Source organism: Seriola lalandi, unplaced genomic scaffold (genome assembly GCF_002814215.2).
Source record: "Seriola lalandi dorsalis isolate HSWRI2012SDOR001 ecotype SW California unplaced genomic scaffold, Sedor1 jcf7180002054898, whole genome shotgun sequence".
Classification (NCBI taxonomy): Eukaryota; Metazoa; Chordata; class Actinopteri; order Carangiformes; family Carangidae; genus Seriola; species Seriola lalandi.
The window spans coordinates 2,476,825-2,489,379 of record NW_019525450.1 but is presented as its reverse complement, the minus strand read 5'-3'; the positions used below and the strand labels follow the sequence as shown (position 1 = coordinate 2,489,379).

General features: G+C 41.0%; 1 protein-coding gene across 2 annotated transcripts in view; it reads right to left on the bottom strand.

The window, feature by feature from the left end:
• Positions 1–1,883: 1,883 nt before the first annotated feature.
• Positions 1,884–12,555, bottom strand: part of cdh8 (cadherin 8) — a 102,198-nt gene continuing 91,526 nt past the window's right edge. The window contains exons 8-12 of one of the 2 annotated variants that reach the window (XM_023429738.2): positions 12,170–12,306; positions 8,956–9,077; positions 8,098–8,215; positions 4,202–4,453; positions 1,884–4,033 (exon numbers count right to left, since the gene is read on the bottom strand). In XM_023429738.2, coding sequence (XP_023285506.1) covers positions 3,540–4,033; positions 4,202–4,453; positions 8,098–8,215; positions 8,956–9,077; positions 12,170–12,306 — 1,123 coding nt within the window. In that variant the 3' untranslated portion in view covers positions 1,884–3,539. The remainder of the gene's footprint in view (positions 4,034–4,201; positions 4,454–8,097; positions 8,216–8,955; positions 9,078–12,169; positions 12,307–12,555) is intronic. The other variant, XM_023429739.2, reaches the window with a different exon arrangement.

Here is a 12,555-nt window from a genome sequence, read left to right as displayed (position 1 = left end):
AGAATATTATCCCTCTCCAGTGTGTGTGTGTGTGTGTGTGTGTGTATGTGTGTGTGTGTACTACTCTATATGTAGGCATAGAAGACTGATTTTGAGCCTTTGAGTTAACTGAGACACAGTCAGTAATTGATATGATCAAAAGCTTTTGTTATTTGTGAGAAAACTCAATATCAGATAAATTCAAACGAAGTCTAATCTTTAAGGATTAACAAAGAAGAGACAATGTTCAAAAAGGAATTTTAAAAAAAGGAAATACAGGAATAAAGAAAGAAAATAGGAAATTGCATGACATCTAATCTTTGCTCATTAAAAAAAAAGTAACAGTGGCAGACAAGTATTACTATTAACACAACATCACAATTTACATCTCAGACTATTTAATGTATTGACAGCTTTTCTTGTTTCTCCCTGTGTATATAGTTTCTGAGAGATTTAAATAAATTAAGATCACGATTAAGACACAATGGTCTCCAAGCTTTATTTCTCTCTTTGATTAAAACACTAGTGATGACACTCAGCAGATTAGGTTGCATCAATCTAATAAGACTATATTATACGTGAAAATAATATTTTAAATTATATACTGTCTTGGCTGGTGACATAAAAAGAGATGAGAATATACACCACATTTATAGTGCTTGTTGATGTCACCCTTGATTTCCTCTGATTCACTTTTAAAAGACTACTGCTGTTCCAGTCAGTGCAACAGAGACCAATCCTACAATTTATTTGAACAGCACTGACGGCTATATCCCTCTGAAAGTTGAATTGTCACAACTTCATAATGTCATGTTCATAATGTCAAACTGATAAAGCACATCCTTAAGACAGTATATTTTCTGAGCAAGCAAAACAGAAACTTTAAGGGATGAAAGGTTGCCTTCAACATTAGAGACATTTTCAAGCCAAAGAAAAGCTGCTGGAAGGGGAAAATGATAAGAATTAGAGATTCCTTTTTTATCCCTGTTGATGTGTTTTTACCTCTATCTTTTTGCTGTTTTGGGGTACAGGTTCAGTCTAAAGCGGTAATAATAGAATGTTGAGTCAAGTGGGTTAAAAGTCCATTTTTTGCTTTCCACAGCATCAGGAAACTGACTTCTATAGCATTCATGGAGTGCAGGGCCAGAATATGCTAGGTGACTAAGTCTGAGAAAAATAATGCTACAGGGCTGCTTTTGTCTTTATCACACTGTTTTATGACGCATATGCCTGCCAAAGCGCTTTAAGAGATTCAGCAGAGCCGTCCTGCTGTTGTGAGGATGGGTCCAGTTGTGCTTCCTGCTCTCAGGCTCTGTTGTTGGGTATTATTCTGTGATGTTTCAAGGCTTTTCATTTGAAAATGGCCATAACGAAAATGCCATCAAAAGAAATGTATTACATTGCTAGTAGTTTTTTTAGAGGGGGTACTCTTATGCAATTCACAGTAGTACTGTAGTTCCATAAAGTTGGAGGACTTGCGAGTGACCGATTAAAAAAAAAAAAAAAAAAGAGTGGTTAAAATGAAAGCAGCGAAAGCCAGTTTTGTTCCTATAGTAGGTCAAATTCCAAAAGCACTGGATCCTACATTTCCCATAATGCAACCAACAGCACCTCTTTTTCTCTTTTCCTGGTGTTTTCAAACTCTAAACATAGCCTTTCTGTTATAGATTTGCAACCCTGACATCACTATGACATCATCAGGGTCATTTTCTAAAGCTACTTCCACAGCCTCAAAAGACATCATACAACCATTTTCACAAGCTGAATGGTGTCCTCTTGACGTCTAAACTGACCCTTGTGTGAAGTTGGTGAGGTGTTCCTTCAACATCAGTGACATTCCATCTGTGATTTTGTATCATATCTCAGTTGCGCATAAGAAAACCACACCCATTCAGCAATATTTATAAAAATATATTTCACAAAGTAGGAAACAATACAGGGTATCTTAGATTACAGTACAGGGAGTAAATAATTGAACATACACATTTATAAGCATTAAAGCACAGTAGAAAATATGATCTGCATGTAGTACTATTCCATATATATTGTTTAGTCTACCGAGAACTGCCATAATACTGTATCAGTACAAACTGAGTATGCACGCAGCTGTAGTGCCATTGAGATTCTCGTTATGTGCAAGAGCTAACGTGCAGAGACAAAACCTACCACCTCATTGAAAGCTAATGACGTTAGCAGTAACTCTATGTACAGTACAAGTCTTTTTTATTGATATCATACAGTGTAAGCACAATATGCACATGGTCTGGATTTGTGTTTTCACTTTTCTTGGGGCTAATGCAATCTTTCCTAAATGAGATTGGAGGGAGTCACGTACTACACGTAGGTATCAATTGGACTATTGTGCTCAGACGGTCACTGGCTGTACCCCAGGATATATCATGAGACATATTTCACACAAAATTAGCATCGTGTCAGAAAAGTCCCATTCCTGCGTTTCCAATTAATTAGATCATCTGTAGTTGTTACAGTAACTTAGAGCTCTTGTTTGCCTGCTTACATCTAGTCTATGTCATCATCTGCAGTAAATTCATGATAAAGATTTGGCTCTTATGAAATAGTGATCGTGTGGTTGAAAAAACAGCTGAATGTGAAATAATCTAAACACACTCACTTGAAATTGTCAGCACAGAAAAGAAATGATTTAAGAACAGATATACAAAAACTCAGAACAATAATGAAGAATCAACACGTCTCTTGTCAAAAAACAGTAGATTACAATTGTATTTAATGTTGCTTCTGTAAAAAGAAGGCCTCAGAGTTTCTACATTTGTCTTTTTTGTCTTCACTTAAGTGTTTTATAGGCTAGTAACACTTGCGACCCACACCTGTAGCATGTAAATACAAAGAGTTGTATAAAGCAAGCCTTTCCAGGCTTTAGATAGTTTATAAATGTGGCCACCAGAGAACATATCAAATGATAACAAATTCACCTTAAAGCCAATACTGGTTTATCTTTTTGCTTTTTTTTCAAATCATACATACATTCATCATTGTAATGTAGACCATATATTGCTTTTTCTTCGTCATTTTGTTTCAGATCACCGGTCAGCTGGCAGACATGAAACAAAAGTCCTTCTGCAGCTTCCGTAGTCCAGCTTGCTATCCATGGAGCATGGAGTATATGTGTGTCTGCTCAAGCTTCAGGCAACCCAACAACATCCATTATTTCCTTCCATTGGGCAACTACCAGCAAACCCAAGGTTTTTCTGCTACTGGCAGTCACAGCAAATGACTAACACCCAAAATACTGCTAGACACTCCACGACGGAATCTAAGTTACACTCCACAAGAATCATAGATCTCCTAATAAAGACATTGTTTGGTTCAACAATTACAATGCGCTTGACGTAGTGGATGACGACTGCTATACCTCACTCTAAGAAGAATACAAAAAGGTGGCCTCCCTTGTTTATTAACTGTTTTTTTTTTCTTTTTAAACACCTGTTTTTAAAAGCCAGCAAACCCCCTAGCGTTTTAACACACATGTGGACAGAAAAAAAAATCTGAAAGGTCTTTTTTTTTTTCTAACAAACCAAAGGTCAGGTCTCGCGGTCGCTTTCGCCCACAGAGTAGAGCTCCCCAAGTCTTCTGAAGCGTGGGCCCCACTCTCTGAGATAGTCATAATTCTGGTCCGAGTCTGATGACGCCGTCTCCAGCGAGCTGAGGGAGCCGGCAATGGATCCACGGCCCTCGTATCCGTAGATCTGTATGGAGTCATAAGGCGGCGCTGTGGGATCATTGTCTGCCTCGTGGAGCCGTACGTTGATGAATTCGTCTACGTCCACGCCATTGGGGCCTGAGTGCTGGCCCGCCCGGGGCATGAACTGCAGGTCTGGCTTGATGTCCTTGCGCGGTAAGTAACCATTGATGCCGTCTGGGTTCTGCAGCGTGGCGATGTCGAACGCCTCCGTGTCCTCCTCGCCGCCTCCTTCGTCATCGTAACGGATGATATTCTCTCTCACATCCTCGTCATCCTTGATAATCAGAGGTTCATTCTTGTGTCTTCTCAGCGTAACAAATAGTACTACTATTACTGTCAGAAAGAAAGTCAAAACAAGGAGGAAAGAAAGAAAGAAAGAAAGAAAGAAAAATAGAAAGAAGAAGTCTAGGTCAAGCTTCGACAAGTGGATTTTCTATCAGAACAGATAAATCATCTGTTAACCCACTTCATGGTAATATTTCAATACAAAAAACACCTCACCTAACAGCAGGATGATGCAGGCCAGGATGGCAATGAGAGCTCCCATACTGAGGCCGATGGGTAAGACGTAGGCCTCCACGTTGCAGGACTGGACGATGCCGTCTTTGCTGCAGCCACAGACCCGGATGGTCAGGGTGTTGGTGCTGCTCATCGGAGGGTTCCCGTTGTCCGTCACAATGATTGGCAGGAAGTACATCTCCTGTTTCTGTCGTCGGAAGGTATCATGCTTGGCTAAAACACTGATTGAATTATCTGTCGGAGAGAGAGGGGTACAAAATCACAGTTTTTTTTTTTTTTTTTTTTTTTGGAGAATGTGTGAAAAAGCCATTATTATTCATGCTGGTGACAGATTGAAGTTCTATTATTAAATTGTGTGAATATCAGTGCAGCATGAGGGTAAACTAATTTCACATCAATCGTCACTATAGGCTTTTTAGCATTCTCACATTCCAACGCCGTAGATGGGTTTCAGCCACCTTCCCTTTTGGTCGACAGTCCAATTTGGGAATTCTGAAGGAAGGCGAGCCCCAGTTTGCTGTGCCCTTTGAAAGCTGAAGAAATGAAGGGACCACGGCAGGCGACGCTGGCTTAGAACATGGCACATGTCGACCCAGAAAGGTGCCAGCTGCTCTTTGATGACACTTCTGTGAAGCTGCCTGCTCATTAGCTGGCTCTCCTTACCCCTGCTCACATTATCAAACACTTGCATTCCCATAAGAATATACTCCTGCTGATCTTATGGAAAATGTACAAGATTTCTGATAGTCTAACCTTTGCCTCTCTGCTTGAGGGTGCACTGACAAGAGGGGTGGGAGGGTGTGGGGGGTAGATCTTGTACGCTATAGAGAGACAGCCATGTTGAAACATCTGCGTTGACAGAGCAAACTTAATCAAAAGATGCAATGCTTCATGATGGAATTATTTGCTTTGCACGATCTGTAATTGATGTGAACATATGCTCAGATTTATTTTCTTACCACTGCTGCCACAAAGTGGTGCGCTCTGCTTTGTGAGCACCGACATGTCCTACTTCATTTGGATCACTCTGCAGTGCATAGCGAGTGTGTACTAAGTATCTACTACACTATAATAAAGCATCAGGGCTTGTCCTGGTATACAGGTCAGTTTCATTTTCCTGGCAACTTTTGATGGTAAAAATAGAACTAAACATCAAAGTGAAAACAGCGTCGTAGATAACCTTCAAACAGATTGAACTCACTGGAGTTACAGGATTGTTTTTTTTATTTTTTATTATCTTTTATATATTAACAGTGTTTCATCTGATTTGATTAAAACCCGGCGTACATTAAAATATTAATCATCACCATAAGAAAAGCAGTGGCTCATTTTATTTTTTAGCTATTAATAACTTAATATGTGGGAGGCTCCAAATGACAGTAGTGACAGCAGAAGTGACACTTACAGTCTGGCAACTTTCTGAACTCTCTGAAGTCTCTTACGATTATGTGAGCAGCTACACACGGTGCATTCATGAATGTCAAACCAGCGGGACTTAAATGGTTTTTAATAACATAATACCAAAGGACTGGAAGAAGCAAAAGAGGTAATGTTAGAAGGTCTGATTTCGTCTAGACGCAAATACTGACTATTGTTCAGGTGACACTTTGTATCACTTCTTTCCTACAGGAACAATTGAGTCTGATTGCTCTTCTCTGCTGATTATATGGATATGTTAATATGTGCTGCTTTATTGTGTAAGTCTAATATGAAGCGGTGAGTGGTTAAGTAGTCCACGTGAATGCATACAAAATAAACATATATGCTCATACCGTAACACAGTGGTTCTCAACCTGTGCGCCGGGGCCCCCTGGTTAGATTGACAGCTCTTTATTTTTTCCATCACAATCGAACTTGCACCAGTAAATGTAGTTTGAAAGTTATGAGGACAGTGTTACAGACTAAAGACTACACCAATTCAAATCGAAACTGACTGATGTTGACATTTGCAGGTGAGTTTTTGAGTTGTGTGGCCCCAGAATTTTGGCAGTTAGTAAACCAGTCACTGATACCAGTGTGTGCACTGCAAGGTGGTGATGCCACAAAACCAAGAAACGCAAAAAGATTTATTTCTCCCTTACAGACATATATGTTGTAAAAGAAAAAAGAAAAAAACAGAACTCCAGCTGGACTTCAAAATTAGTGTATTTAGCTTTTACTAAGTAGCAGCTTCTGTGGCCACAAGTAAGGTTGCCACCCGTCCCGTATAATACGGGATCGTCCCACATTTGAAAATAAAACACTGCGTCCTGTATTGAATCAATAGGCGACGCAATTTGTCCCGTATTTTTGTTCATGTCATGTCTCTCAGTCCCTCAAAGTGCTGTGAATAATGTAATGTCAGGTAAAACCAAACCAGTTGTAGCCTACAAGTGGATTGGAGAAGTTTATCAATTAGCAATAGACTAATTAGAAGTTTATTTCTGGCATGGTGGTCAGTGTGTTGTCTCAGTTACTAAGGATGTGATACTCCGCTCTGCTGCGGCCCCGCCACCTCAACGCAGACTTGTCAGTGTGCTCAATATCTTGTATACATTTGGTCAGAACCTCAGCCATTTTCTCCACTGTGGGCAACCCCTAACCTCTTCACTGTGCAATCCCTACAATTACACTCATCATCGCAAACAAAAGCAGCACACAGAGGCTCATGGGAGCCTGGCACTCTTCAATGAAGTGTCTCCCACAGCTGCCGATTCAGCCACTGAAGTGTTTGGGGGGGTGGGGGGGGGGGGGGGTTGCGGCGCGACTGGCTTCTTTCTTCTGTTTGGAATTAGCAATAGACAAGTGGTTGGTGCGGTATGTAATATATAGATAGAGCTGAACCACAACATATTTATTTAGCAATGCAGGCTTTTTTATTTATTTATTTTTTGCTGTGCTATACAAGTGAAACATTTCTAGCAGGGTTTTATCTGTCACGTCATCTTAAGAAATGATTAAATCTCTGTTTAACAAAGGGGCAGGGTTCAGGAACCTGCGTGTATTCTGAAGTTGATCTGCACTTAAGCCTCAGAATTATGCAGCAAATCTGTGCCTGTTTAAAAAAAGCCTTTCATTTTTGACTTACAACTTTGACAAGGTTTTTTTTTTGCATATATGACGTTTATTTTTTATTTTTTATTTTTTTTCCTCTAATTATTGCTTAATGTGTCTGGCGGGGTATGTCTATACTAAGCTGAGGTTATTTTTCCATTGCCTGTGATTATTACACTGGCATCTCATCTCTTCCCGCCTGCTAATGTACCTGTTTGAAAAGTAAAAAGGTTTTTATTTTTGTCAAAAGACGGGAAGTCCATTTGATGACCCGATTTTTATGGACTCTTTCCTCCATCAGAGAGAGGCTGCAGTAAATTAGCCTGCGGGCTCCTTGTCGAAACAGAAGGATAGTACCATATGAAGATTTTTTTGCCCCAAGCTGAAAACATTACACAACGTCATCATGAACACAGCCTGTTCAGAGCCGGGCATGGAGGGGATTGCAGCAGAAGAGGAATGGAATAAAGACGAGAGAAAGACGGCAAATAAACCAATCAAGAGTATTTAGCAAATAAATTTAGCACCATCTGCCACACTGCAACAGCTCCTAGGAAGTCATCCTACATTGAGCCGCAAGACTACCAGGAAAAGCCATTTGGATCCCATTCATTTAGTTTCCCTCAAAACGCACTGGGGAGTAAAAAAGAAGCTGGTGTCCAGACAATTTCACATCTGCTAATTGTGAGCTACACTGATCCACCAGATTTCATCTCCAGAACGGCTAACATGCCGCGGGTTAGAGATTAGACTGGAAAGCCATTGGAGAAATTTACAGAAACTTCACTCATTCTGTCACAAGAAGAGTCGCTTCTCTCCGTGTTTTTCTTTTTTCTCTCTCTCACCTTGGTTGTTTTTGATGGTGAAATTGGGGTTGTTGAGCATCTCCGGGACCAGGCGGTAGTCAAAGTAGTGGCCCTGGATCGGGTCGTCTTTGTCCACTGCGCTGACGGTCTGGATCACCTGCGTTGAAAACACAGAGATGAGAAGATATATAGACGAGGGCTCAAAGCCATTAGAGGTGGCAGCCTATTTATTACCCTGTTTTTTGCCACCCGAGATTGCCTCAGTGTAATACTGGCTGGATCACACCTGATGAAATATACGCTCTATTCATTCCTAGAGTTTGAGATTATTATCAATGAGGTCCTGTCTCGTCTGGCACACTTTCAGGCTCCTGGCTCTATCTGTTAATCTGTCATCATAGGTCTTATCGTGCCGTACGTCTTTATGATTGATTGGAAATTAGAATTCAGGCCCTGCAGGACAGTTTCCCTTTTTCACTTCCTCTTTTTTTTTCTCCCCTTTTCAATAAAGCCCCCTATTGTACATACACAGGTCCCCTGAAAGAGGTCGATTGATGAGATGGAGAATGCTAAGTACTCGTCCAGGATTTTTGGCTGGGGGAAGCATTGTGCCATCTGGAGCAGGACATGAAAGACAGTCTTGAATTATGATCCACTCTGATCAATCCTGACTGCTCTCATTTCCCCTTTGCTCTGCTGACACTGTGTCAAGGGAGAACTGTTGCAGGGGAGAAAAGGACCGCACTCCCACCTCCTCCGTAGTTTCCCAGTGAAATAAATAGGCTATAATTCACTGTGGCCAATCATTAGAGGGGAGGAAAGAAAGAGAAAGAAAGCGAGAGAGAGAAGGAAAGTGATAGATCACTTGTTTGATGAATGAGCCACCTCTTTCCTTACCTGTCCAGGTTTTCCATTTTCACACAGAAAGGCCTCGTATTCGGCAGCAAACTCAGGGGCATTGTCGTTTATGTCCATTACTCTGATGGCCACAATTGCCCTCGATATCTGACTGTGATTCCCTAATAGATGGATAGATAGATAGATAGATAGATAGATAGATAGATAGATAGATAGATAGATAGATAGATAGATAGATAGAAGACAAATGACAAGTCAATGAGCAAAATACAAAACTAGGGTGAAAAAAAGGGAAACAAGGTTACGCATGAAATCCCAAGTACATTCTGTGACCTAGTTTTAATTTCCTTTATTTTCAATCTTTATTTCTCCCTTCATTTCCTGAGCTGATGGGAGGACAGATGATAAGCCACATCAATCTACGTTTCAGCTGGTATCAGTGATGCAAAACAGGATTCTAGGCAACAGAAAAGAAAAAAAATATCTCATTCAAAGTGCTTTTGAAAATCCCCTGTACACTGTAATGTTTAAAACATGAGGGTTAAAACATGCATATTAATGAGTCACTGGTAACTGAAGTCTAAAAAGACAATAAAAGGCAGTTTAATTAGATTAGATTTTGATTGGAATTATTCATCGCGGGTAATTGACAGTCCCTTTCGAGAGTCCACGTAAACCGTTGTATTTATTAATCTGTGGAGCAAATGCCAACTTTTAGAGCAATTATCTATTATGTGGCCCCGAGAAGGCCATGTCGCTTTGGCCTGTTTTTTTTTTGTTTGTTTTGTTTTGTTTTGTTATTTTTTATTGATTCATTTATTACAGCAATTACAATTACAGCAAATGCAATGTCTTGATGCTTTAGACATAAACCTAAGATTCCCTGAGGAGTGAGGCTGTTTTTCATCGTATACATAGTTTTAAAGTCAGACTATGTAACCTTTGCTAAACTGTGGCCATTGTGGTAATTATAAGAAAATGTCATTTGTCTTGATTCCCTTGCATTCTCTTGAGCCAGCTGCAGGGCTGCAAGACCTAAAATGGAGAGTAACAGGAGCATTTGTAGAGAGACACAGTCTCAGCAAAGGTAGATACCTCATGAATGTCGCCTTGACAGCATCTATGTAAAGTTAATGTTAATTACTACAAGCCACAGGTTGACTCATAGACTGTAAATGAAGATGGATGTAGCCACCTTGATGTCACCCACAGGTTTCTGAAGAGCGGTTCTGAAGCTCAGCTGCTGCAGTGTCTGACTCCACCAAAACTCCCAGCTAGTCCAAAAATGGGCGAAGACGTGGAGCACAGACGGCGCGTGACGGTTTGTGGCAAGTATACGCACTTAAAGCGGCCACGCCCTCAATTATGCAGAACTTTAACTCTTCATAAACTTTGAGTAAACGGGTGAGTTATATAAAAATTCACCTCCCATACAGTTGTCAAGAAGGGGAACATTAGCTAAAGAGACCAAAACTGTTTTTTAAACTCGAATGTAAACATGTTTATTTCTGCTGTAAAATTGAACATTTTAACACGTGAGGCTGTAGGGATTGACTCGCTTTTGGAGTCAGCCTCCAGTGGACATTGGAGTGACTGCGGTTTTTAACACTTCTCTGTTGGCTTCGTTTTTCAGCTGCTTGACTAAACCTCGTGGAGCTGTGGCAGGAAAACTTCAGTCTTCAGTGTGATGAAATGAGATATATTTAACTTTTCATTTATGTCACAGTCTAACATTAACTGGTATCATGAAACTGAACAATTACTATAGAAGAGGAAACAAATATATTTTTATTTGCATGAAAATGTCACAAACGTTTGTCTTTTACAAATATTTGTCTTATTTTTCTTTATTTTATTGTCATCTTCTTTTTTTTTTTTATAAAAAAAACAAACAAATGGAGCAGCGGACAGGATGCCCCAGATATTCAAGGCCTCCAGCGGACCGGTAGACGAGTTGAGAAAGAGGTAAGCAGTGAGGAGAGAGGAAATTGACAGTCTGATAGACAGCATAGATGGATTAGGGCAGAGGGAGAGCGAGAGACAGAGTCCCTCCTCCTTGCAAAAGTGACTTTCCCCCAGCAGCAGACAGGGAATAGAATCTGATTAGTCAGATGTCAACTGGTGCGAGGCGGCAGAACGTGTCTCCGTTTGGGTGGCAAATGGCATCGGGATAGAACTGGGAACACATCTATTCCTCTTCACGCCAGAGAAGACACTGCTTTCCCCTCCCTGCCCATGAAGAATAGCAAAACTGCCATATTTATTTTGGCAAATTCCTATTAGGTGTTCTCGGAGATGCCACTATCTCCAGCCACAGTTACTTTGCCAAGAGGCATGAAAACGCACTTTAAATGTACGGGTGCAAGACTTCACAAGGCAACCAGCTTATCAAATGAGACACTCTCAATTCCTCCGACGGGGCTGCTGCTATGGTGGTGGGATTTGTCTGTACTGCACGGCCAAAACATTATGACAGTGTTTGAGCTTTCATTTATTCTGACAATTAATGTGCGTTTCCTTTGATTAAGGAAAGAAAGGGACAGATAGAGAACGAGACAGAGAGAGAGAGAGAGAGAGAGAGAGAGACGGATAGAGATAGAGCAGAAGAGGACAGGGGGGGGAAAAAAAGTTACAAGCTGTGTAAATTTCTATTCCAATAGCCTTAAGGGGTACATTAAGCTTTATCACAACATACAGCCCCCCTGAAACAATCTGTATGCAAATAAAGCCTTACATATGGTCTGAGCTGTTTGTAGCTCTGCCGGCAAGATTTTCTACGTAGTCAGTGAGTTTTGCGGTTCGCAGATGTTCTTTAATCTGTAATGGATGCTGGCATTGGAGCAATCCACTCTGGAGCATGTCTTTAAAACTGTTTATTTGATACGTCTTAATGTTCTTGCATTGCCACAAATTGACTACTGAGCTGTTTAATTCAATCAAAACTCAGCAAATTAACGTATTTAATGCCTCCGTGGATTCAAATGCTAATTGTTTGTGCCATACTCTTGAAGCGATTAAAGAGGGATGGTTTACAAAGCGCCATACTGTCGAACAGAGGATTGTGTGGAGCAGGTCAGTGATTCCTTTTGACTGGAGTCGCTCAGAGGAACCTCCTGCAGTTCTCAGTTATTTTAAAACTTGCGTGCAAATGAGAGCCTTGACATGACGCTGACTTTGGAAATAGGGCATTACATTTCATAAGGAAGGATTGTGCGCAGCAGGGGAGAAGCAGATGCGGGCAGAGGTTACTTACTGACTTCTGTGGCGGTTACTGTGATGTTGTGCCACATGTCCGTCTCCCGGTCCAGCGGTTTGGCGAGCGTGATCTTCCCATCGTCCACATTGATGTTGAACTGCCTCTCCAGGTCCGTGTGCCGATCGATGAAGTATCTGCAAAGAGACAAGCCAGAAATTTGAGCCAAAACTGTTGAGCGACGGCACCGCCAAAGTGTCTTTAGCAGCTCCTTCGGGTGTTGCGGCTAACGGGACCTTATCCATCAAGAGAAACCTGTAGATTAATGCACATTAAAACCAGCAGGAAATCAATATATTATCATCTGAGGAATAATTACAGGCTTCACATGAGCAGCAGGAGGCATTAAAGCCTGATAAGGCCCAAGAAGCCCCCTCCCCCCCGCG